Source organism: Aquarana catesbeiana, linkage group LG06 (assembly GCF_042186555.1).
Source record: "Aquarana catesbeiana isolate 2022-GZ linkage group LG06, ASM4218655v1, whole genome shotgun sequence".
NCBI classification, from domain to species: Eukaryota; Metazoa; Chordata; class Amphibia; order Anura; family Ranidae; genus Aquarana; species Aquarana catesbeiana.
This window is the reverse complement of record NC_133329.1, coordinates 328,741,234-328,767,388: the sequence shown is the minus strand read 5'-3', so window position 1 is coordinate 328,767,388 and position 26,155 is coordinate 328,741,234. Positions and strand designations below refer to the sequence as shown.

At 41.8% G+C, this 26,155-nt stretch overlaps 1 protein-coding gene across 2 annotated transcripts in view; it reads right to left on the bottom strand.

The window, feature by feature from the left end:
• The window catches only part of PDE11A (phosphodiesterase 11A), a 988,141-nt gene that overhangs the window by 66,862 nt on the left and 895,124 nt on the right, over nt 1-26,155 (bottom strand). For both annotated transcript variants that reach the window (XM_073633831.1, XM_073633832.1), the window contains one exon: nt 2,771-2,848. In XM_073633831.1, coding sequence (XP_073489932.1) covers nt 2,771-2,848 — 78 coding nt within the window. The remainder of the gene's footprint in view (nt 1-2,770; nt 2,849-26,155) is intronic.

The window sequence follows — 26,155 nt, the reverse complement described above, 5'->3', positions numbered from 1 at the left end:
TCCCACTTCCAGTGGCCAACTCATCTGGAACTTCGCCCCCCCTTCTCCTTCCCCCACCGCCGGGCCATTCACAAAGCGCAGCGCGCTTCGCACATGCGCAGTAGGGGACCCGCTGTGAAACCTCAAGGCCTGGAGCTCAGCTTTAACTAACACTGACCAGGTGACAGGTGGGGTGGCACAGTGGTGTAGTGGGTAGCACTTTCACCTAGCAGTAAGAATGGTCGCTGGTTCGAATCCCAACCATGACACTACCTGCCTGGAGTTTGCATGTTCTCCCTGTGCCTGTGTGGGTTTCCTCCCACACTCCAAAGACATGCTGGTAGGTTAATTGGATCCTCTCTAAATTGTCCCTAGTATGTATGAATGTGAGTTAGGGACCTTAGGTTGTAAGCTCCTTGAGGGTAGAGACTGATGTGGATGTACAATGTATATGTAAAGCGCTGCGTAAATTGACAGCGCTATACAAGTAACTGAAATGATTAAAATAAAAAAATATATAAGGTTAGGGTATTTACGCTGTTCATTTTTACTTTTTTTTTATTTTGACTATCCTTTTGGATATTTGTACAATGGCTACAAGGGCGACAGCACAGGAAATTGTACTGTACACATTTATGTGTAAAAAACTGAAGTTTTTGATATATATATATATATATATATATATATATATATATATATATATACACAGTGGGGACAGAAAGTATTCAGACCCACTTACATTTTTCACTCTTTGTTATATTGCAGCCATTTGCTGAAATCATTTAAGTTAATTTTTTTCCTCATTAATGTACACACAGCACCCCATATTGACAGAAAAACACAGAATTATTGATATTTTTGCAGATTTATTAAAAAAGAAAAACTGAAGTATCACATGGTCCTAAGTATTCAGACCCTTTGCTCAGTATTTAGTAGAAGCACCCTTTTGATCTAATACAGCCATGAGTCTTTTTGGGAAAGATGCAAAAAGTTTTTCACACCTGGATTTGGGGATCCTCTGCCATTCCTCCTTGCAGATCCTCTCCAGTTCTATCTGGTTGTATGGTAAACTTTGGTGGACAGCCATTTTTAGGTCTCTCCAGAGATGCTCAATTGGGTTTAAGTCAGGGCTCTGGCTGGGCCATTCAAGAACAGTCACAGAGTTGTTGTGAAGCCACTCCTTCCTTATTTTAGCTGTGTGCTTAGGGTCATTGTCTTGTTGGAAGGTAAACCTTAGGCCCAGTCTGAGGTCCTGAGCACTCTGGAGAAGGTTTTCGTCCAGGATATCCCTGTACTTGGCCGCATTCATCTTTCCCTCGATTGCAACCAGTCGTCCTGTCCCTGCAGCTGAAAAACACCCCCACAGCATGATGCTGCCACCACCATGCTTCACTGTTGGGACTGTATTGGACAGGTGATGAGCAGTGCCTGGTTTTCTCCACACATACCACTTAGAATTAAGGCCAAAAAGATCTATCTTGGTCTCATCAGACCAGAGAATTTTATTTCTCACCATCTTGGAGTCCTTCAGATGTTTTTTTAGCAAACTCCATGCAGGCTTTCATGTGTCTTGCACTGAGGAGAGGCTTCTGTCGGGTCACTCTGCCATAAAGCCCCGACTGGTGGAGGGCTGCAGTGATGGTTGACTTTCTACAACTTTCTCCCATCTCCCGACTGCATCTCTGGAGCTCAGCCACAGCGATCTTTGGGTTCTTCTTTACCTCTCTCACCAAGGCTCTTCTCCCCCGATATCTCAGTTTGGGCAGACAGCCAGCTCTAGGAAGGGTTCTGGTCATTCCAAACGTCTTCCATTTAAGGATTATGGAGGCCACTGTGCTCTTAGGAACCTTAAGTGCAGCAGAATTTTTTTTGTAACCTTGGCCAGATCTGTGCCTTGCCACAATTCTGTCTCTGAGCTCTTCAGGCAGTTCCTTTGACCTCATGATTCTCATTTGCTCTGACATGCACTGTGAGCTGTAAGGTCTTCTATAGACAAGTGCGTGGCTTTCCTAATCAAGTTCAATCAGTATAATCAAACACAGCTGGACTCAAATGAAGGCGTAGAACCATCTCAAGGATGATCAGAAGTAATGGACAGCACCTGAGTTAAATATATTAGTGTCACAGCAAAGGGTCTGAATACTTAGAATCATGTGATATTTAAGTTTTTCTTTTTTAACAAAAATGTCAACAATTCTGTGTTTTTCTGTCAATATGGGGTGCTGTGTGTACATTAATGAGGGAAAAAAATTTACTTAAATGATTTTAGCAAATGGCTGCAATATAACAAAGAGTGAAAAATTTAAGGGGGTCTGAATACTTTCCGTCCCCACTATATATACACATAAATAATGAGTTTAAACAAAGCAGATCTTCTGGAAGTAAATCCATCACAGCCTAGACAATGCAATCTCAGGATATGATAAAATGCATAGAAAGAAGTATTCTTTGGTAAACCAGTCAAAGCTTGGCCCTAAATCCATCTCCTTTATTGTATTTCATTTATCAATAGAGTCTGGTCTGGAAGGCTGGGGGCTTGGCCAAGTGTAAGATTTAGATGCAACTTCAGCTGCCTACATTCTGATGATTGGTTTGACATGCAGTTCTTAGTAAAAACAACTTTATTTTCTTTTCATATGCTCAGTTTGGATTTGCCAGATTTCAGATTTTTTTTTTTATATATGTCCTTTAGCATATCATCCAATATAAATTCAATACATCAGTGTTATTATTTTGTCTGTTATATGGCAAAACATGGCAAACACAACATGAATTCTGTATCTTGTTTTACCTAAATATATCTCTGTGATTTTTAACATTCCAGTTGTAGTCTCCTTTACTGACCAGTCCGAAAAACTCATTTCGTCTCCTGCAAAACACAGAGCATAGGCAGGTTAATGGGATCAGAGATGTAAAAATAGAGATTTTTATAGGATGTGATGCTATGAGATTTGTTTGCCACTTGTAGCTGACAATGTTATCATGACAATTTATCAAGATGGATCAGAGTCTGGGTTCAGTGTAACATACTGCCCTCCCTATGGAGGTCCCCTGCAAAAAAACGAAAATTGCCATTCTACAGTATAAGATGTACCAGCAAAGACCTTTTAACACATTCGCTAGCTACTTGATATCATCCATTAGACACACCTGGCAGTAATACATAGTCAAGACAGTTCTGGCCACTGGAGTAAAAATGGTTCTTGCTCATACAAAGTGACATATAGAGGCCTTTAATATTTTATAAAAAAGGTCCTAAAAAGAAAGACACCATTTTTTTTCACTTTTGTTTTAAATAGTTGCTTAGTTGTTAAATATACATTAATCTTCATCCCAGACTCAGTGATAGAAGAAAATAGACAATCACTTAACCTCTTACACTCCACCAAAAATGTTTTTTTTTTGGTGAACATATTATTTGTACAGAAACATGTCATGGGAGAAATACATAATCTAAAATTACTGTACTGACATCTACTTGGAAAACCAGTTGCCTGGTTTTAATGCTATAAGTCACTGACCAGGAACACGTAAGATATAAGGATTCCTGACATTTCTAAAAAACTCATTGGCTCTTTGTATGTTCAAGGTGTATGGCTCAAAAGTACTACACAGCCAGGGAACTAACATTCGGATAATGGTTATAAATGGCACCCCCCATAATTCTCTCATAACGGGTATAAAGGTCCAGGAGGTGATGTAACACGTTTTGTATGTTATCTTTCATTTACTAAGAGCCAACATTAAAAGTGGAAAAAAAGCTTAACAATAACTATTCTTAAAATGTTCCCTTCCCCCTCTACCTATCCTGTCTAACCTGTATAAAAAAGGCATGTATACTATTTTATTGTATCTATTTTGTATCCGCTCCAGTCCAGTCATGTGATCCCCCTGCGCTGGCTCCCCTGTGTCAGTGAGGAGCTTCTGCAGGGGAGAGGAGAGAGCGCCGACAACGGCTGGGCCATGGGAGCATATGGGTGACATCACAGCTCCCAGAATTCAGAGCTGTTGTCGAGTGCTTCCTAAGGGGCCTTCTGTTTCGATCAGCAGGACATCTACCCACTGATCCCCTGCTGATCGAAGCAGAGTAGTGCGGATAACATGTCTGTGTCTGCTCAGTTAATGCCGAGTGGACACAGACAGACCTTGCACTGCTCTATAGGCGGCTGAGAGTAAACGGAAGTCATATACACCAGACTGTCTCCGATCCACTCTGCCTAAACGGAAGAAAACGCAGACATAAGTCCATTTACGCCTGCCAGTCCGAAGAAATGCATGGATCTGCCAATCAGGTCCACCTGAATAACTAAGAGGCAAACCTGATCACATCTCCCATGTGAAATAGCCCTTACAGAGAGCTGTTTGATCACGTGACCTGGCCGGAGTGGATTAAAAAATAAATAAGTACACAAATACAGGGTAGGCAGGATAGGTAGGGGGGAGGTGGACATAATAGTTTAAGAATAGTTATAGTTAGGGTTTCCTATCACCGTAAGAGAATGTTGCTAAATTTAGTTTAGTCCATATGACAGAGGTGATCACAATTTAAATAGACAATTACAGACACACAGCATATAGCATAAAAACAATTGGCCTGCCCGACCAGACTGTCCCATTTCATAGTCATGGCAGAACTAGCAGAATATTCTGCCTAAAATACATTCCTAAAATACTTGTGTTTAGGCAAATTTAGAGGCGTTTAAACATGTACAGAGTATGGACATGTACAATTCGCTTATACATGTTTACACGCATACAAATAAAATGTAAGCCCCCACAGATGGCTCCTACTATTTTTGCAAGCCTCTAACTGTGGGGGCTAAGTGGTTAGCACTGCTGCATAGCAGCACTTGGTTTGTTGGTTCAAATCCCAACCACGACACTACCTGCCTGGAGTTTGCATGTTCTCCCTGTGTCTGGATGTGTTTCCTCCGGGTACCCTGGTTTCCTCTCATACTCCAAAGACATGCTGGTAGATTAATTGGCTCCTGTCCAAAATGGCCCTAGTATGTGTGTAGTACCCTCCTAGGTAGGTGCTAGAAGAGAGTATAGTTTTTGGTCTTTCTGCTTACCAGGAAGATGGTTAGGTAAAACTTAGTGTGCTCTCTGCCTACCAGGGAGCAGGATCTATTGGTTAGGTCTGCTCATTTGTACTCAAGTGCAGCTCAGCTTGTCCTGACTGTCCCCCACTGGTTCAATAGGGAGGCATATTGGACAGTGGGAGTGGACCTGGCAAGTGAGTGTAAAGGCTTTGTTACAGCCCTGGCAATTGGCAGAAGGAGAGTGCTGCATTGTGGGATACTGTATATAAGGCCAGAGTACATGTGCTCAGAGTTAGTTAAGCTGGAGAACAGAGCCTAGGAAGGAGAGGGGCGGCTGCCCTCTTCTCTGCGGAGGCTGTGCAGCCCTGGGTGGTCGACCCAGGGGCCTATAGTACCAATGAGAAGCTGAACCCAGAGATCCTGCAAAGCTGACTGGAAGGGAGACACCAGGAAGGATCTGATTCTGCCTACTGTGAGTACAGATCTGTGTCACCTTCAGCTAGAAAAGTCAGTGGACGGGTGTCAGTAAAGGGGATGCTAGAGAGTGTCCTGAAGATAATTTTGTGTATCAAGTCTGCTGCTAGTGAGAGCAAGAAAACCTAACCCTTTCATACATGTGGCGGTATGGTCAAAGCAGTGTGACTGCTTCTACTACCAATCTGGTGAGGCCAAGTGAGAGTTGTCCTCATCCCTTGTGAATAATTCTTGTTGGAGTATCCCACTTATCCCTTCTCCCATCTAAGGACTGGTCTTTGAGTAATGAGCAAACGTGAGTAAGGGGTGGAACAACAAGGAGCCAACAGCAACATAGTGGGAAAATCCTTAGCAACCAAACGGGAATCTAGCAACAGTGGAAACCCTCAGCAACTAAGAGGGAAATCCTCTGCATCTAAGTGGGAACCCTCTGCACCTAAGTGGGAACCATTGGCAACCAGCTGCAGGTAACCAGGGAGAGACCTATGAAGCCAACACTCAGCAAGCCCTATGGGGACAGTGCTACATGTATAAATGAGTTAGGGACCTTAGACAGTAAGCTCCTAAGGGCAGGGACTGGTGTGAATGTAAAATAAATATGTAAAGCGCTGTATAAATTGACAGCGCTATATAAGTACCTGTAATAATAAATAAATGTGGAGCACATTTTTATTTGTAAATGCAGCAGTGCATATGGCCCCATTAGTTTCTATGATTACTGCATTTAGATGCGTACAAAACTATACATTGTATGCATCTAAAAGTATTTTAGACACGTATGAATGAGCCCTTATGACACAAGAATAATTTTAAATGAAATATAAATAAATCAGCGGTACAGCTTATAGTATAATTAAAGCCAAAACTTTTTTTTTAATCAAGTAAGGAACAGTTTAAACTCCTGTCAGGCAACCAGGATAAACATCCAGTATTAAAAAGGTTTCTAACTTTTTAACACTACACCAAAAACTTAAGGAAAGTTTTGGCTTTAGCTACACTACATGTTTTAAGTTACAGAGGAGGTCTGGGGCTAGAATTTTTGTTCTCGCTCCAATGCTCACGGCGATACCTCACATGTTTGGTTTGAACACCGTTTACATATGTGGGAGCGATTTAGGTATGCGTTCGCTTTTGCATGCGAGCACATGGGGACAGGGGCGCTTTCAATTTTTTTTTTTATTGTTAATTTTACTTTTATTTTTCTAGTTTGACACTTTTTTTTTTTACATTTTTTTTATGTAAACATCCCTTGTAATAGGAATAAGCATGACAGGTCCTCTTTACAGTGAGATGTGGGGTCAATATGTCCCCACATCTCACCTCTAGGCTGGGAAGCCTGAAATAAAAAAAAATAAACAAAGGATCTCGGCTTCCCAGCCGAGGCGGCGCCATTTCCTGGTGCCTCCATGGCAGCATACTAGTGATAGAGCTCCGCCTCGACTCCTCCCTCAGGACCAGTGAATAGCATAAATTAAAGACGTAGTCCCTCCCCCAACATTCTCCTTTTTTTCCTCATACCTCTTGTGCTGGTGAAGAGTAGCAGTATGTCCATACCTCTGCAGTTAGCAGCGTCCGCCAGGTTTAGCCTTTCCCGTGCGCAGTCCCTGTTCTTGGGCCGCTCACAGCGCTGATAAGACTGGGAACCCCTCTGTGGATCTGTTGGGGTCTTCTTGCAGAGTTTCCTCACCGGAACGCAGTCTGCCACCATATCCTATGATGATGGCGAAGGAGTCGCAAAAGGATCAGCTCCATTCTGCCAGGCTTGTGATTTTTCATTTTTTGTTTCCATTTTAAAAAAAAAAAAAAAAAAAAGAGAGTTGCATTTGTATTTTTCCCCCCTCTTTTCCCTTCTGCATCATTCCTTTTTTTTTCCTCCCTTGGAAAGAAAATGTAAACATAAGAGGCTGTAAGATACTTGTTAATACCTTTAGGTTTGCAGACAGCTGTTTTTAGGAGCGGCAGCCGTTCCCCTGTTACTGTGGGGGACCGTGTTGTATTTGGTTTCTCTTTTGCTTATAGGTAGCGTGGCTCGGCGTCCCCTTCGTCCTACTGCGCAGGCGCGATCCGGGAAGCTAAAACAGCCATCGCTTGACGAGTGTTTTCTCGGCTTCCCGGCGTCGGCTCTACTGCGCATGTGCGGTCTCTCGACGCCGCGGCGGGCATCTTTGTTTCTGGAAAAAGGGCCAATTTTTGCCCTTTTTTCCTCTAAAAAAAAAAAAAAAAAAAAAAAAAAAAGGGGGGCAGAGTGTCTGGGGGTTCATGGGTCTACCCCACCCACCCTTAGGCTATTTTAGGATCAGCCTTGGGGGCTGGTGGTCAGAGTTTCCTCAGCTGTGCCCTGCTAAGGTCTCTCTAAGCTGCTCTGTGGTAAGCATTCCAAAAAAAAAAAAAGTAACAAAGTGGATTATGTGCCGCTTAAAAAAAAAAAAAATTCTTTTTCTTTCCTTCCCTTACCTGCTATTTTTTCCGCAGCTGATCCCTATGCCCAACTCCGAAATGAGCCATTCATCTCGCAACAAAGATCCTCACACCTCCGTTAGGTATGGGACCACCTATACGTGAGTATAAAAAAAAAAAAAAGTGCGCTCGCTGGCCTGACATGATTTTTCTTAAAATCATAGCCCTGCCCACTCCAAGAGGACCAAAAAATCCTCAAGGCACCACGATGACGACAAGTCGCAGATCTCGTTCTTCACGCCACCGGTCCCGCTCATCAAGACGTGAGTCCCAGTCCCATTCTTCACGACATAGATCAAGATCCAGAAGACGGGACCGGTCCCCCTCTCCTAGATCCTATAAGAAGAAGTGCTGCACCTGTGGGGCTAGTCCGCTGCCGAATAAAGTAGTCTGCAAGGACTGTTTCGCGGACTATGCGTCCAGCCGTGAGTTAGAAAACCAACAGGTGGTGGACCTGCTCAAAAGAACTATGAAGGACTCCTTCTCTGAGCTTGCGGCCTTGGTTCCTGCCCAGCCAGTCCCGCAGACGTCCCAGGCTCAGGATGTTGAACTTGTTCTTCCTGGTCCTTCTGCAGCCAGTACGCCTCTACCTCCATCAGGCCGACTGGCCAGAGATTCCCCACCTGAAGACCTCTCGGGCGATTCGTCAGATGAGTCAGATCCTTCTGGCTTCAGCCATTCATTGGTAAAACCATTTATCCAGGCAGTTAGAGCTGCAATAGCTTGGGAGGATACTGAAGAACCTCCCCAGGAAGCAAAAAGCTACTTCCCATTCCTTAAAAGGAAACAGGCTTTCTTCCCTTTGATGGGAGAAATTAGCCAAGTCATTCAAAACGAATGGTCAAGAACTGATAAAAAACTGTCATTGGGCCGTTTCAATAAATTGTATCCCCTACCGGAGTCGGGAACACAGTCACTGAACTCCATGCCGGTGGTAGACGCATCAGTGGTGCAACTCGCAAAGAATATTACCCTGCCTATGGAAGATTCCGCTTCTTTCAAGGATCCTCTTGACAGAAGAATCGATCTGGATCTCAAGAGGATCTATTTAGCTGCAGGAGCGGCATGTAAGCCAGCGATCACCCTCACCTCCGTATCTAATGCCATTAGAGCTTGGACGGATAACATTGAAACAGCTCTACGCCAGGATGTCCCCAAGGAAGACATAATCAAAGCCTTGGAAGAAATTAGATTGTCAGCAGACTTCGTTGGAGTAGCAGCTATAGACACGATTAGGTGTTCAGCAAGATCTATGCTGCACTCAGTAATGGCGAAAAGGGCCTTGTGGTTAAAACCCTGGACGGCGGATTTGGCTTCCTTGAGCGGAGCGCTTCGCAGGCTTCTATTCCACTCTATTTCTGGTCCCAAAGAGAACGGGTGGATGGAGGCCTGTGATCGATCTAAAAAGACTCAACAGACACATACACCCAGAAAGCTTCAAGATGGAGTCTCTACAAACAATTATTCAGGCAGTACAGCCAACAGATTGGATGATCTCAATCGATCTGCAGGATGCGTACTTACACGTGCCAATTCTACCTGCCTTTCAGAAGTATCTTTAATTTGCAGTAGGTCGGATCCACCTGCAGTTTCAAGCCCTGCCCTTCGGTCTGTGCACCTCCCCCAGGGTGTTCACCAAGATTCTAATATCCGCTTTGGTTCCCCTGCGGGAGAGGGGTTTGAGGATATACCACTATTTGGACGACATCCTCCTCCTAGCAAGCAGTCCGGGTCAGTTGGTGTATCACCGAGACATTCTTCTCCAGTCCCTGAGAGAACTAGGATGGCTGATAAACTCAGAGAAGAGTCAGCTTGCACCTACACAGCGGATGATCTATCTAGGTGCGATGTTCGACACCCGGGAGGGGACAGTGTCATTACCATCCCTGAAGATGAGGATTATTATCCAGAAGATGGTCAAAACCATCGCGAGCCGGTATCTAACGGCATCGCAATGCCTGAGCCTCATTGGCACAATGTCTGCTTGTATACCGATGATTCCTTGGGCCCATTGGCATTTGAGGTATTTTCAGATGGGTTTCTTGGCGCAGTGGAAGAGACAGCGACTCTCTCAGACAATTCTGCTGACGGGAGCAATGCGCAGGAGCCTTCATTGGTGGACTCTTCTGGAAAACCTCTCCAAACCTCGTCATCTGGGTTCCCTCTTCTGGATCACAGTTACGTCCGACGCAAGTGGACAGGGCTGGGGAGCCCATTGCGGGGAAACCAGGATACAGGGGAGATTGTCCTGTCCCACCCAGGGAGTAGTATCCAACATACTGGAGATGAGAGCAGCGTTCTTGGCACTAACTTCATTGGCCTCTCAGATCAGGGGCCAGAGAGTACTTTTACGCCTGGACAACAGGGCAGCTGTCGTGTACCTGCAGAGGCAGGGGGGCACTCGCAGCACATCACTCCTCAGGGAAGTAGAGCCGATTATGCTCTGGGCAGAGAAGAACATCCTAGACCTCAGGGCGATGTATCTCCCGGGAAGGTTGAACACGGAAGCAGACACGTTGTCGAGGAAATTCTTGGACAACAACGAGTGGGCTCTTCATCCCCAGGTCTTCCATCAGATTGCCAACCTCTGGGATCCTCCTCAAGTAGACCTATTTGCCACTCCGGGGAATGCCAAACTGACTAGATTCGTCTCTCGCCTTCTGTATACACAATCGGAGGAAGTAGATGCCCTGTCATGCCCCTGGAGGTTCACCACCGCATATGCCTTTCCCCCCGGCCATTAATATTCAAGTTTCTCCTGAGACTTCTCAGAGAAACAGTCCAGGTACTGGCAGTATTCCCATATTGGCCGAAGAGACCCTGGTTTCCTCTAGCTATGCGCCTCAGTGTGAGCTCTCCAATCAGGATCCATCCTTTCCCTCAACTTCTGATGCAGGGCAGTTTAGTTCATCCAGACCATCAGAAGCTGAACCTTCGAATCTGGAGGTTGAGAGGCGAAGGTTTGAGTCCCTAGGATGCTCCCCAGGGGTCATAACAACCCTCCTAGGAGCCAGGAAACCAGCAACCAATGCTATATATTCAAGAATATGGGACAAGTTCTTGTCATTTGCTGCCTCAAATGAGTTTAATCCAATCTCTCCTTCTACATCAGGTGTTCTCGGTTTCCTCCAGTCAGGACTTGATCTGGGTCTTGGCCTAAGTTCCCTCAAAGTCCAAGTAGCAGCAATTTCTGCCGCAACAAATAAAAGATGGACAGAAGAGCCCTTAGTAGTCACTTTCCTCAGAGGAGTGTTAAAGATTCATCCACCTGTCAGACACTCTTTTCCCAAGTGGGATTTATCCCTGGTCCTTGAAGTCCTCTCTGACCATCCATTTGCCCCAGTGGAACAACTGACAATATGGAACATAACACTAAAAACGGTTTTCCTGCTAGCCATTACATCTGGTAGAAGGATCTCAGAACTCCACTCGTTAGGGATAGGTGATGACCACATCTCTTTCTTCCATGATAGAGTGGAGCTTCGTCCCCTTTGGGGGTTCACACCTAAGGTCACTACTCCAAGCCACCTTTTGGAGCCCTGGGCACTACCAGTATTTACCGAGGCAGATTCGGAATCTTGTCACGAGCTGGACATATCCAGAGTGCTCAGAGCCTAGCTAGAGGCCACCAGATCCTTCAGGTGCTCGGAAAGACTCTTTATTGTACGATTCGGTAAATACAGGGGCAAAGAAGCCTCCATCAGAACTCTGGCATCCTGGGTGGTAAAGCTAATCCAGAAGGCATACAGGTTGAAGAATATGGAACCTCCATCCCGAGTGAATGCTCATTCTACAAGGGCAGTCTCAACCTCCTGGGCAGCAAGGGCTAACGTGTCATTAGAGACGGTGTGCAGGGCCGCCACCTGGTCTTCTCGCAATACTTTCCTCAGACACTACCATATCGACCCAGGAGCTCTCACAACGGTTGAGTTCGGGAGAAGGGCAGTTCAGGCTGCAATGTCTCATTCTAATTAAACATTTATTGTTAAGCATTCTCCCACCCGTGTCAGCTAGTTATTTATCACTAGTATGCTGCCATGGAGGCACCAGGAAAACGGAAAACTGTATCATACTTACCGTAATTTTCCTTTCCTGGTGCCTATCCATGGCAGCATACGCTCCCACCCTCGGTATTCTATTTGACGGAGAATGTTGGGGGAGGGACTACGTCTTTAATTTATGCTATTCACTGGTCCTAAGGGAAGAGTCGAGGCGGAGCTCTATCACTAGTATGCTGCCATGGATAGGCACCAGGAAAGGAAAATTACGGTAAGTATGATACAATTTTCCGTTTTTATTGAATGCAGAGGCCGGGCGTGATATTATAACGGCCTCCGGAAATTTCTATCGTCAGAACCGACAGCGGTTCCCTTCTCCGACTCACCGATGGCAGGGGTGAGTCAGTAGAAGCACCGGAGGGCAGCGGGAGGGGGAAGACGTCCACTCTCGACGCCTGTAAGAACGATCACATGGCTGAACAGCAGCTATGATGGTTCTTATGGTGTAGGAGATCGCTGAAGATATCTGAATGATGTCTGTAGCTGCAGGCATCATTCAGATATCACCGCTCAAACCCGATGACGTCATATGACGTGCGGCAGGTGGGAAGTGGTTAAAATGCAGGTTGTTGCAAAAAATAGTTTTTTTTTTAATGCAAAACAACGACAAGGAACCCCCCCCCCCCAGAAAAAAAAAAAAAAAGAAAAGAAAATGCCAAAGCTATTTGTACAGAGTAGAAACACTCACATCGTATTAAATCTACACCACTATATTTTATATTCCATTAATCCACAAGACTCGGAGCTTCAATAGACTCATTTGAAGTTTTGTGGTGCCTCTTTCACAAAATCAATTATCTGAACTTTTACAAAGCAAAGGCAATTTGTCATTTGCACTTTTATATCACCTGGTCCCTAGTATTCCATTGGTGATAATTTGCAAGTCTAATAATAGAATGGAAAGGGCACAGAATAACGCATGGGGAAGTTAATTGCAAGTGGTGTTTAAAACCAATGATTTACAATCACTAGTGGTGTAATTAAAAAAGGACCATTTTAGTCAAGTCTAGTTTGACAAGACCGGTGAGTTTTCTTGAGTCACTATACTGCAATAGTTAAAGTAACAGTTTAGTACCCTAACAATGAACTTCTCTTATGTGTTCCCTTTTAGTCTGTTTAATATACCATTAGAAGAATTCTGTGGTATCTGTTTGATAAGTGCAAACATAAAACAACTTGATGTCAGAAATTCAGAGTTGTACAGTGTTCTCTCCGCACCTCTCGTGTTATATAAAAGAGCCCTCCATTTCTTATCTTGGATTACAGAATAATTAGCCTTTATGCTGTAGAAGTAGGAATGATTGAGTAGTTTAGCAAAAGACACTGGGTAGGGCTTACACCACTCAATCCACAAAAATGTTTTGTGTTGTCAAACCACAACAGAGTTTAAGAGCTAAATGCCTTTCTGAGAGATTATCAGGTATTCTTCTGTATATACAAGCTCTTTAAAAGAATAAAACATGGGAAATGTGCATGTATTGCACTGCATATCTTTTTTTTAATTATTTGCCTTGACATATGCGTTAAAAAGAACAAATCCTTCACACTGTACCACCCTGGTTTACAGCATTAAAGAATTACTTAGATATCACTCAGGGATCTAGTAATGTGGTGCTACGTTAAAGCAGTCTTAAGAGAATTTAAAAGATTTACAACTGCTGTTGACTGGTTGTAAAAATGGTTTTCTCATTTTTTTTACAAATAAATATCTGAAAAGTGTGGCCTTCATTTTTTATTCAGCCCCCTTTATTCTGATACCATTAACTAAAATCTAGAGGAACCAATTGCCTTCAGAAGTCACCTAATTAGTAAATAGAGTCCACCTGTGTGTAATTTAATCTCAGTATAATTACAGCAGTTCTGTGAAGCCCTCAGAGGTTTGTTACAGAACCTTAGTGAACAAACAGCATCATGAAGGCCAAGGAACAGGCCAGACAGGTCAGGGATAAAGTTGTGGGGAGGTTTAAAGCAGGGTTAGGTTATAAAAAATATCCCAAGCTTTGAACATTTCACGGAACACTGTTCAATCCATCATCCGGAAATGGAAAGAGTATGGCACAACTGCAAACCTACCAAGACATGGCCGTCCACCTAAACTGACAGGCCGGGCAAGGAGAGCATTAATCAGAGAAGCAGCCAAGAGGCCCATGTTAACTCTGGAGGAGCTGCAGAGATCCACAGCTCAGCTGGGAGAATCTGTCCATAGGGCAACTATTAGTCATACACTCCACAAATCTGGTCTTTATGGAAGAGTTGAAAGAAGAAAGCCATTGTTGAAAGAAAGCCATAAGAAGTCTTGTTTGCAGTTTGCGAGAAGGCATGTGGGGGACACAGCAAACATGTGGAAGAAGGTGCTCTGGTAAAATGAAACCAAAATTGAACTTTTTGGCCTAAAAGCAATATGCTATGTGTGGCGGTAAACTAACACTGTACATCACCCTGAATACACCATTCCCACCGTGAAACATGGTGGTGGCAGCATCATGTTGCGGGAATGCTTTTCTTCAGTAGGGATAGGGAAGCTGGTCAGAGTTGATGGGAAGATGGATGGAGCCAAATACAGGGCAATCTTAGAATAAAACCTGTTAGAATTTGCAAAAGACTTGAGACTGGGGGGAAGGTTCACCTTCCAGCAGGACAGCAACCCTAAACATACAGTCAGAGCTACATTAGAATGGTTTATATCAAAGCATATTCATGTGTTAGAATGGCCCAGTCAAAGCCCAGAACTAGATACAATTGAGAATCTGTGTCAAGACTTGAAAATTGATGTTCACAGACGCTTTCTCCAATCTGACAGAGCTTGAGCTATTTTGCAAAGAAGAATGGGCAAAATTTTCACTCTAGATGTGCAAAGTTGGTAGAGACATCCCCAAAAAGACTTGCAGCTGTAATTGCAGTGAAAGGTGGTTCTACAAAGTATTGACTCAGGGGGGGCTGAATACAAATGCACGCCACACTTTTCACATATTTATTTGTAAAAAAATTTGAAAACCAGTTATCATTTTCCTTCTACTTCAAAATTATGTGTCACTTTGTGTTGGTCTATTTATTATATAAAATCCTAATAAAATACATTTACATTTTTGGTTGTAACATGGAAAATGTGGAAAACTTCAAGGGGTATGAATTATTTTTCAAGGCACTGTATGTATTGGTGACATTTGCCAAGTTAACAATATAAAGAAATAAAATATTTGGCTATTTATTAGCATTTAAAATAGAGCAAATTTGGTGCTTTCTATATGTTCTAGTACAAGTATAAAGATTAGCTGTTGGTAAGGTAGTCTACAGACCTGGTCAAGTGATGGTGGTTAAAGCCTAAAGAAAAGTGTCCCTAATCACTATGCTATATGTTGAAGAGTACTTGCACATGACAAGAATCAGTGCATACAGGAAGGCAGATAATCAGAAAGTGTTGGACAGGCCAGATGAGCTAAGAATCATTCAACTTAGTGGGCCAAAGGCTGCTTACAGCAAGTAGACCCACTAGATGGCCTCAAACTGGCATCAAGAAGATAAATGTAAGAAATTGCACAAATAACTAAAGTTGCTGGCAAACCTCAATAAAACATTGCTGATATTTCAAAATCATTTTTAAATTATTTAAACTTACTTATAAATCAAAAAACAGAAGGTTACTTATTCTTTTTATATGTATCAATAATTTTTCAAACATAATGGATGTAGAAATCTGTTATGAAATAGCAAATCCATTCAATATAAAGAACAGTCCAGCGCTACTTGGTTAATATAGTAAAGTAGGAAGGGAGCAGTTCAGGTAATAAATATGCACATATAAAACAGACAGAGTAACTCCACTTCTGTTGAGAAAAAACATTCCCCTCTGGGTGATCTTAGTACCTTATAAGGGTTTTAACAAACTTCATTGCAGAGTCCTACTTTTTGCTATTCTGAAGAAACCCCTGTGTGTTTGTCTGTGTCCATGTGGGAAAGTGAGTCTAATGGGAGTGGTTTCATAATTATCAATCAGCTTCAGCACATGCAGGGCACTAATGAGGAAAGCTGCTGGGCCTGCATCCCTTTAGATGTGATTTCCTATTAGGAGTATCTCAGCAAAAATGACATTTTTGTTGCAGGGGATGCCTGAAATCTGACTTGTATCTTAGTGCAGACTTCTGGGAAAATTGGTGAGTCAATCACACAAGCAGGAAATTATGTTTCTGGGGTGCATTCTGTACATATTATGTGTACAGAACACCTCCAGGTAAGCCATATTGCATTGCATTTTACAGAAAATTACAGAGCTGTAGATTGAAAAGGAAAGGTCATTTTTAATAACATTCAATTGCAATATGACTTTTGTATACGCTATATTATTTTTTCTTTATTTACCATTTCTTTCCCCACTAAAGTGGAGTTATCCTTTGATGCAATACGCGTTAAAACGATTCAGCGCTCCAAAAAAAAAAAAAAAAGTTAAATTTGTTCTAAACCCAATTACTAAAATCTCATAGACGCTTTAATATATTTATGTTATTAACATGTTAATTGTGCTCCTGTGGTGCCACCCTGTCACACATGCCCCTGGTGAAAGAACAAGTGGCTATGCCACTGATATGTGAACAATGATGAAAAAAGGAGAAACATAATAAATAAAACCATGGCTATTTTTATTATACACACTGCTTTAGCAAAATAAATGTTATCTAATTTAACTATTCTACTATTCTCAGAATTGTACTACTCCACTTTGTAGGTAGGTGCCACCGAGAGAGCAATTCAGATATCTACTGATGAGAGTAAGGGACCTCCACCAAGTATTATCATAGCCACAGTTTTAAAATGGTATCAGTTTAACACCTTTTAAGTTTTTCTATGAGACATCGGGAATTCCTCATCAGATAATGCATCGCAGTCTTGGGACTTTATCTCACAGTCTGGGTTCTAGGACACATTCAATATAATCTACAATAGGTTAGTTCCTTTTTTATATATTTGCAGACATTTCCGGTCAGGTGCACTGAACCTAAGTTGAAAATAATTTTCTAATTCATCCAGTGCCATTTATATTTATAAACTACCATTAATACCATAAACTAAGTGGCTTATATGTGTGCATATATGGATACATTTGATAGGGGGATATAAACCAAACAATAATGGAAAATGGTTGTCACGGCTGACCAATCTTTGGGAGTCAGCCAGTTCCTCCTCCCCCCCTATGTCAAATCCACTACCTTCAAAGGAAATTTGCTTGTGTCTGTGTTTCATTGGTTCCAGACACCGAGACGCGAGAGTTATTTTACATGTACATATAGGGGATGGAAGGCATAGGGAGTCTATATGAGATGATAAATCTGTGGCCTCATGATCAAATGGACACGTTGTATGTTTTTAAGGAACTGCATCTTTAAGGGATCTTGAAAAGCCTTTCTCATTTGCGAGATGGTTTACACTGTAGCCACTGAACCTGTGCACATATCACATTTGTCAGGCCCATCTGGCAGCCCCTGACATTTAAAATGAGCATGGCTCATTTGTACCAAATTGCAAGCAGCCTCAGAACAGTCTCACTCCATACAAAAATGACTAATCTGGTGGCACAAAGTACGTCTCCTGTGCCTTGTGTCTAGCCATGTAAACAAGCGCACAGAAAGAATGTATTAACCCACAAACAGCTCATTACTTTGTCAATGAAAACCTGAGTTTTGGGGAGATTTTACTTTATATGTTAAAGAGTTCCTATACTCAAAATGAAAAACATAATTATAGTAGGTACTTATAATGATCCTAATGAATAAAAGCAAATGCAATTCCTCCATTTTACTAAAACGATAAACCTTAACTGGTAATCCACCTTGAAAAATAGTGGCGCTTATTTGGCAATATACAGTAAAAAGACCATGGGCATCCCATGGTACACCTGTACTAGTGTATCCTTGATCCATTAGGCAGGCCTGACTGGTAATCTGGCAAATGACAAAAAGGCTGGAGTTTGGGAGAGTGTCCAAGTGGAGGTATAGACTACTATTAGAGACTACAGAGGGGGGGTTGAGCTAATATTGAAAGAATTCATGGTTGATGTACATTGCCTATGTTTTTTGTCTGAGAAAAACCATTGAGTAGATGATAAGTATAATTAAGCCATCCCCAGACAAACATTTTTCCATCTTACAAGTCTCTATTAGGTCCATTGCTGGGTTAAAAGAGCAACATATTTTTCAACATACATTTTGGTCTTCTAAACGCCATGTGCTGTGTACTAGTGCTTTGCTCCCTTCAACTATTTCTACTTTGTGCACCTGTACCATCAATGTAGATATATGTCTTTCCTCAATGATATGGCCAGCCAGTGAGCTGTCAATCACCAGGTATGTGGGAGGCACTAAAAATATAAGCCCCAATCAAGCTGTATGCGCTGGCTGAGGATCAGCATGTACAGCTTGTAGTGCACAGCATTAAAAAACAATAATTATTATACATATTTCAGACATCTGTAGCTTGATAAGCTGGTTACACACCATGCAATCTGATTATAGAATATAGTTCAATTTACCAACTGCTATGCAGTGTATTTTATACAGATTGTACAATCAGATTTTATTATCCTTGGCCTGCTTTAGAAATTGTTGAATTTTTGTAGAACTATCATAGTTAAAAGGCAGTAAAAAATGTAGGGACTGATTGCATTTTTGTATTCTCCGTTATATAAAATAAATAAGAGAGGGAGAACCCCCTATACTGGCCAGAGCAGGGGTGCAGACCCAGGAATTCAAGCACAGGTATCATAGCTAAAAATAGGAACAGGGTCCGTGAGAGTTACAAGAAATACTCAGGTGGTTAAACTCTTCAGCATCTACCAAAAACTAAAATATCAGTTTTGGGTGGACTGACTCGCTAGATACAGGATTGGATAGATAAAGGTTAAAGCTGAACTTTGGGTTTCACAAAAGTTTTGCAATAAACTGACTGTTTCACCATTTCACTTGCAGACCACAAGTCTACAACCTGTCAGGTCTCCTCGAGTTAGAGTGCTAACATTTTGTGAACCTCTAAAGCCTCGTACACACTTTCTGACAACAAAACCGTGGAATTTTGTCCATGTACTACGTGGTTTTTCAGCTCTTTAGCGCCACCCTTTTGGCTCCTTCTGCTAATTTCGTGTTAGTAGCAGTTTGGTGAGTGTTGATTCGCACTTTTCTTTTCGCATTTTTCATTTATCGTTTTTCATTTCGTGCTTTTCAATTCGTTTCTGAACGGCCGTTCGTCAACTTGACATGTTGCGGAATCGGAGGAGATAACGTGTTATTTATTATTGGCCTTGGAGTTATTGTTTTGATATTATTTTTTTGGTTGAATAATGATTTTGTTTGGTAAATTTTCTATATTTTTGGATGCATAGAATGCACTTTTTGGTTATTTTCTATGGGCAGATAGCATGTGTATTTTTTTTTTTTTTTTTTAATGCACAATAAAAAAAAATATGGAGAATAATACTCGGCTACGTGTTTTACTTCAAATGAAAGTTTGGGAGTAGGCAGTTACATTTAAAAAAATACAATGTAAAATTGACAAGGGACACCAACATAGTTGTATCTTTGTTCTTCAAAACTAGGGGATAATGGTGTTGTGGTAACACAAATAAAAAAAAAAACATAATAATATTATTCTTGATATCACTAGAAAAAAAAGCCTTTGAAAATTTGTTTGCAAAAACTCTATCAGTATCACCAGCAAAGCAGCTTCATTATTATCCCAGTAAAGAAGAAGAGATTTGTGCGCTGCATTTGGAGATTTCATAATTTGTCACGTCACGGATGTTAATTCTCTATTACGAACGCTAGTTTACAAGACCGACCGCTTCTGCTTCCGAGCATGCGTGTTTGTACTTTGGACTTTTGTCCTACAGACTTGTGTACACACGATCGGAAAGTCCGACAACGCACATTTGTTGGCGGAAAATTTGAGAACATTCTAGGCAACATTTGTTGCCAGAAAGTCCGACAACAAATGTCCGATGGAGCATACACACGGTCGGACTTACCGCCAACAAGCTCACATACAACATTTCCCGTCGGAAAATCCGATCATGTGCACGCAGCATAAGAGCTTTAGGACTGAGTGTGTGGTAGGAGTAGACCAATTCCAGCCAGGAAAGTGTCTGATTTAACATGCATTCCTTAGACAAATTCACCTTTTGTCTTATTATTAAAAAAAAAACTTGGCCAATACTCTAACCTTATGTTCTTTCAAAGTACTTGTTTCACTGATTTTCAATGGTAACTCTTCAGTTTAAAATAAGTTAAATATATTCCAAGTGCTTCAGAACAAAAGATGTACAAAGTCTTCCAGAACATTTTCTTTGGAAAGCAGCCACAGTGTCGGAGACAAACTGGATAGTGGACCCTCTGTTCTTTCTACACATTGGAAAGGGTGTGGTCTACTCAAGGAGGAAGATATGCTGCACTTTACTGGTAGGTGTACAAGGATGCAGCCCTCAGACACACCTGTACAGATAGCATCTGACCGTGGATAGAACCGGGGTATGGTACACTGCCCACAGGCAATATCAGAAACACATATCAATCCTGGAACAACACAGGCTGTAGCATGGTAGAAGAGATTACATGGTGAGAGACATAGCAGAGCAGCTCTGCTGCTGATTTGCATCAGTAACCCTCATTATAGGGCTCCTAGCTGGAGGTGGATGCCCCAGCCTCCTGGAGAACTGTCACTGAAAGATTTTCACCACTTGAGGGGCATAAAGATCAGAGTGGGAAACCATTGACCTTTCTTCAGGACAATAGCCTTATCAATGAACTACATTTTGAAGTTTGTGCTGAAGCGGCCTGGAATCAATGACAGGTTCGTACTCCTCAGAGTCCACCAGAACAAACAAATACAACAATAAAACAGGTACACTTCTTGCTCCAAAACACAGGGACTTGTACTGCAGAGAGTCAGACATGACTGCAGGAAAGGCAAAACACTCAAACGTAGAAAAGCAATGAAATTCAGAATTGAACAAGGATTGAGGGAACAGTAGCATCTTTCACAGGCTGATACATCAAGCAGAACATGCTAAGTGCCTGACAACAACCCCCTACTTCCTTTGAGTGGCCTTTGGATACTCCAACCACAACTCAACCGGGCTTAAGACAGCCCTGCAGCACCCACAATTGAAATAAGGGAACCACCAGGATCAAAAATGTAACTAACAGACAAGGTCAAGGTCAGCTAAGTCACCATAGCAAAACCCAGGAGCTTCAAAGTCCATTAAACTATGTACAAAGAACCTACAGTACAACCAGAACATACAGTGCATTAAAAAAGTATTCATACCCCTTGAAATTTTCCACATTTTGTCATATTACAACCAAAGACATAAATGTCTTTTATTGAGATTTTATGTATTAGACCAACACAAAGTGGCACATTATTGTGAAGTAGAAGGAAAATAATAAATGGTTTTCAAAATGTTTTACAAATAAATACCTGAAAAGTGTGGCGTGGATTTGTATTCAGCCACCCTGAGTCAATGCTTTGTAGAGCCAGCTTTCACTGCAAAGACAGCTGCAAGTCTTTTGGGAATGTCGCTACCAGCTTTGCACATTTAGAGAGTGAAATTTTTGCTCAATCTTCATTGCAAAATAGCTCAAGCTCTATCAGATTGGATGGAGAGCACCCGTGAACAGCAATTTTCAAGTCTTGCCACAGATTCTCAACTGGATTTAAGTCTGGACTTTGACTGGCTCATTTAAACACATGAATATGCTTTAATCTAAACCATTCCATTGTAGTTCTGACTGAATGTTTAGGGTTGTTGTCCTGCTGGAAGGTGAACCTCCGCCCAGTCTCAGGTCTTTAGCAGACTCTAACAGGTTTTCTTCTAAGATTGCCCTGTATTTGGCTCCATCCAATGTCCCATGAACTCTGACCAGCTCCTATGTTCCTGTTGAAGAAAGGGATCACCACAACATGATGCTGCCACCACCATATTTTATGGGAATGGTGTATCCAGGGTGATGTGCAAGTGTTAGTTTTCCGCTACACATATTGTTTTGCTTTTTCAAGGCACTGTATAGAAGACAGACCAACAGGTCAGAATCCACTCAGCGGAGGCAAGCACAGTCATCAGTAACATAGCAATGAATGCAGGAGACCAAGCTTAAAGGGCTGAAACCAGATCCACTCAAGATTCTCAGAAGAGCATAAGTGTCTCCCATGAAAAGGGAAGTGTCCCCCAGGGGTGGGGTTTTCTAGGCAGTAAAAATTATGAAAATAACTTGTATAGAGTAAAATTAATAGCTTTATTAATATCAGTAATATCATGTTGACAGTAACAGTTAAAATATGAGCTCTGGTACCAGGAGTAAAAATCAATACAATTGATGCAGACACAGTAATACACAACATTCAATAATATAAATGCTGGTTGTGCATGAATACTGACGCGTTTCAGCCCAAAAGGGTCTTCTTCAGAGGTTTTGGTCTGCTATGGGAAAAATTTTACATTCGTTGATTATGCTTTGTAGCTAATTTCATAATTTTTGCTTCCTAGAAAACCCCACCCCTGGGGGACACTTCTCTTTTTGTTGACACTATTCGGGGTGTGCAGCACTATTATTTTGCTCCTATATGTGTCTTTCCGATATAAAGTGTCTCCCATGAAACCCAGGAGATGAGGGTTACTCCAGGTGCACATATCAGAACCCACTGTAGCTCCTAGGAACCAATTAAAACTTAGCCTACTGAGGGAATCCCCAGTATATGGACATGCTAGGCAACATCAGAGTCATGCATGGGCAGTCTTAGGGCTTGCTGGAATAAAGGCACTGCCTGGGCAAGTCTGGTCAAAGGCAGTGTCTTGACATACTTGGACAAAAAAAAGCATCTGGGCATCCTGGGACAAATTATGTACCTGGATGGTACAATGGTCTCTTAACAACAGAAAGGATGCCAGCAAATTTATCTTTGATAAAGAAATGAGACTATGTAACTAACTGTAGAGCAAGCATAACAAAAAGAAACTTGGAGGTTTCAGACCTAGGGGAGAAAAGCTCATGAACTACGGACAGCACAAATTCAAAAGTATTAGATTCAGAGATTCTAGTATGTGAGGGGTTACTCTAAAAGACTTCCTCAGAAAAGGTTGGAGCTAACAGGGCTTCAGTGTGACACTGGCAGGGTTTTGGGTGAGTGTGACACTGGCAAAGTCTTGGGTGAGTGCGGTACTGGCGAATTCTCGGCTGAGACTGGTAAACCAGTCTCAATTTCCGGCACAACATATAAATGAACAGAAGAAAGTGTATCCAATACAAAAAAGACTTCTTCCATGATAGTCCCACATTCAGTCAAAAATCATTCAGTTACCAGTCACAGTTAATAACCTATGTATAAGTCTAGAATTTTTTTTTGGCTCTGTCTAGCTTTCCATAGTTATCATACAGGACATGAAAAATGTTGTGGCTTAAATGTGCACAGTGTAACACTTCAAATCAATGTGTAGGTTTTAGAAAATATGGCTCTACCCACAATTAATGATGAGCTCCCTTCAACAAGTAATATAGTGAAGTTCCTGCAGCTCCTATTTCCACAGTGTTAAGCAAACCATTTGCTAACAATGTCAGATTTCATCCAAGATTGAGGCAACTCAATACTGGCACAACTACACTCATAAGTCCAAACAGACTATATGAAGCAATAAATGATTGGATTTAATTGTTATACCCGTGAACCAAGAAAGAAAAACAATGGCCTTGTCCACAACAACTAACAAAATGCTTTTTTTTTGTGTGCTCGAAAACTGTCTATGTGGTAGTCATAAATGCAGGGTTCCTCTGGGAATCTTGGACCCCAGGGCATGGGAAAGGTACTCTTTGAGCTGTTCGAAACTTTATTCTGAACTATAAACAAGATTTTATTTTCCACACACCCAGGCCTACTTTGATAGGGCAAGGAAACCATAGTTTACAGAAAAGTATATCAACCAATCAAATGTAACCTTTCTTAAAAACAGTCAAGGTAGAACAAGATTCTCCCTAATTAGTCACTATGGCCTACTGTACATTGCCTATTGACTCAATCTTTGCCCAACTGCATATATAAATATATGTATGGCCATGAGATATAAGGTAAAACATAAGCAAGTATCATAGTCTATTGTCGTAACACCAGGCCAGCCAATCTCTTTCCTGCAACTATGAAATTTATATTCCTTCTTAAACAGTTAACAAGACTGGGAATGGATTTTAGTGATGGCATTTTTCCTGAACCATAGGCTTGTAAACACAATGGGGAGCCATTAGGATTCATGTAGCTGGGAATATTGCCCTTAACATTCACGCATAAATGGGCTGCTGGCTGCCTGTGCTTATGCCCATCTGTCTAGCGGGCATTGTGCCTGATCACAATGTGAACCACCGTCTCACTAAGGCACAGAGAAAAGCTGAGCGATATTGTATCAGAAAGCTGACTGGAAGCAGCTCTGTAGGGTCCGAACCCTCTGGAACATGTAGAGGATTAGCTCATATACAGTGTTCTTCCTTCACATAAGACACAATCCATTACATTGCAGGACCGATTCCTGTGATAATGCAAGAGAAGGATTTTGTTTCTATTAGAGACCTTCAGTGGATGCATATGACAACATCCTCACCTCACCTCCTGGCACAGAAAGGCTTCTGCTTCTGTTTTTACTGCTTCAACGATTCAGGATCAGCACCACACTGGTATGGGGCATGTATAGCCAAGATGATGGCATGTAGGGTTCAGTACTTGGAACAATGTTCAGCACAAAGAAGCACAGGGTGCAAACTAAAGTACTGGAAATTATTGATCCACTTCTGAAACTTTCCCAGATGAAATCCTTGAAAAATATCAGCTTGTATCACATCCACCTGTAACATGCCAGGCTCACTGATGTGGTGATGTCAGTTGCTAAAAATATGTGCAGTAAGCACATGCAAAACCTAAAGCAGAACTTCACCCTAAAGGCAAAGTTCTACTTTGTCCTCCCCCCTCCTCTACTACATTTGGCACATTTTTTGGGGGGGAGTGGGTACTTAGTTTTGAGTGCAGTAGGAAGCCAGCTGTAAAGCCATAAGGAGTCACAGCTGACTTCTCACAGTAAACATGCCGGTGCCAGGGACCTAAAGACCAGCGAAGAACTGGCCCGGGTGAGGACAGTGCTGGATCCCTGGACAGGTACTGTAAATGCCCATTTATTAAAAGTCAGCAGCTACAGTGTTTGTAGCTGCTGACTTTTATTTTTTTCTCTCTAGGCTAAAGATCCTCTTTAAGAGCGCAACATGCGAATGTAACATACAGAGTGAAATACCACTAAAGCAGATCATATACTAGAAGAATTTTGTTCAAAAGCTATAATTTTAGGAAAGTTCATTCGATTTTTGAATCATTGATGGGGTCAAATTTATTGCAGTGACGAGAAAATTTGCAAAAAAGCAGGGAGGTCATCTTTTCTTGAACAAATTCATTTCTAGTGAATGTGGTTTTTTTACAGTGAATGTGGTTTTCATTCGGGAAATCATATTCATTCCAAAACTGAATGTTAAAAGCAAAACAATTTTTAAAGCACTTTCAAACGACATTTGCCAAGTCATTGAATGTACTCATGAGAATATTCACACAAATGTTCATACAAACGTTCTGTCCTTAAACTACTAGTATATAAACTTAAGCATCCATGGATAAGTTATCAAACATTCAGTGAGTTTGGTTAGTCTAAGATGATATCATCATCCTGTTGCAGGCAGGAGCATGCATTTTTTCAGTCTCCTCTCCCTAGTGATCAGATTGCAACACTGTAAAACTAGCCATAGATAGATGAAAATAAAGTGTCCGTTCATGTCCATGTCCGTGTGGCTGTCCATGGGAATGTTTGATAAGTTTTCCTCAATCAGTCCTCTGATCAACGTATTCTGAGTCCCACTGTCAGAATACAATGTCCCAGCGGGGAGGATTCTTCCTAACACCTCGCTTGTGTAAATGGAGGAATCTGTGTGTTTTTATTCATTCGGCCCACTAGCTGATCAAAAAAAAAAAAAAAGAGTCATCTATGACCACCTTTACTTTATAGCATGTCATAAGATAAGAGGGTGTGACAGGTGCTGATCTGTATTAGACATTTGCAAAGAGGACTTACAAGACCAGGGGGGTTAT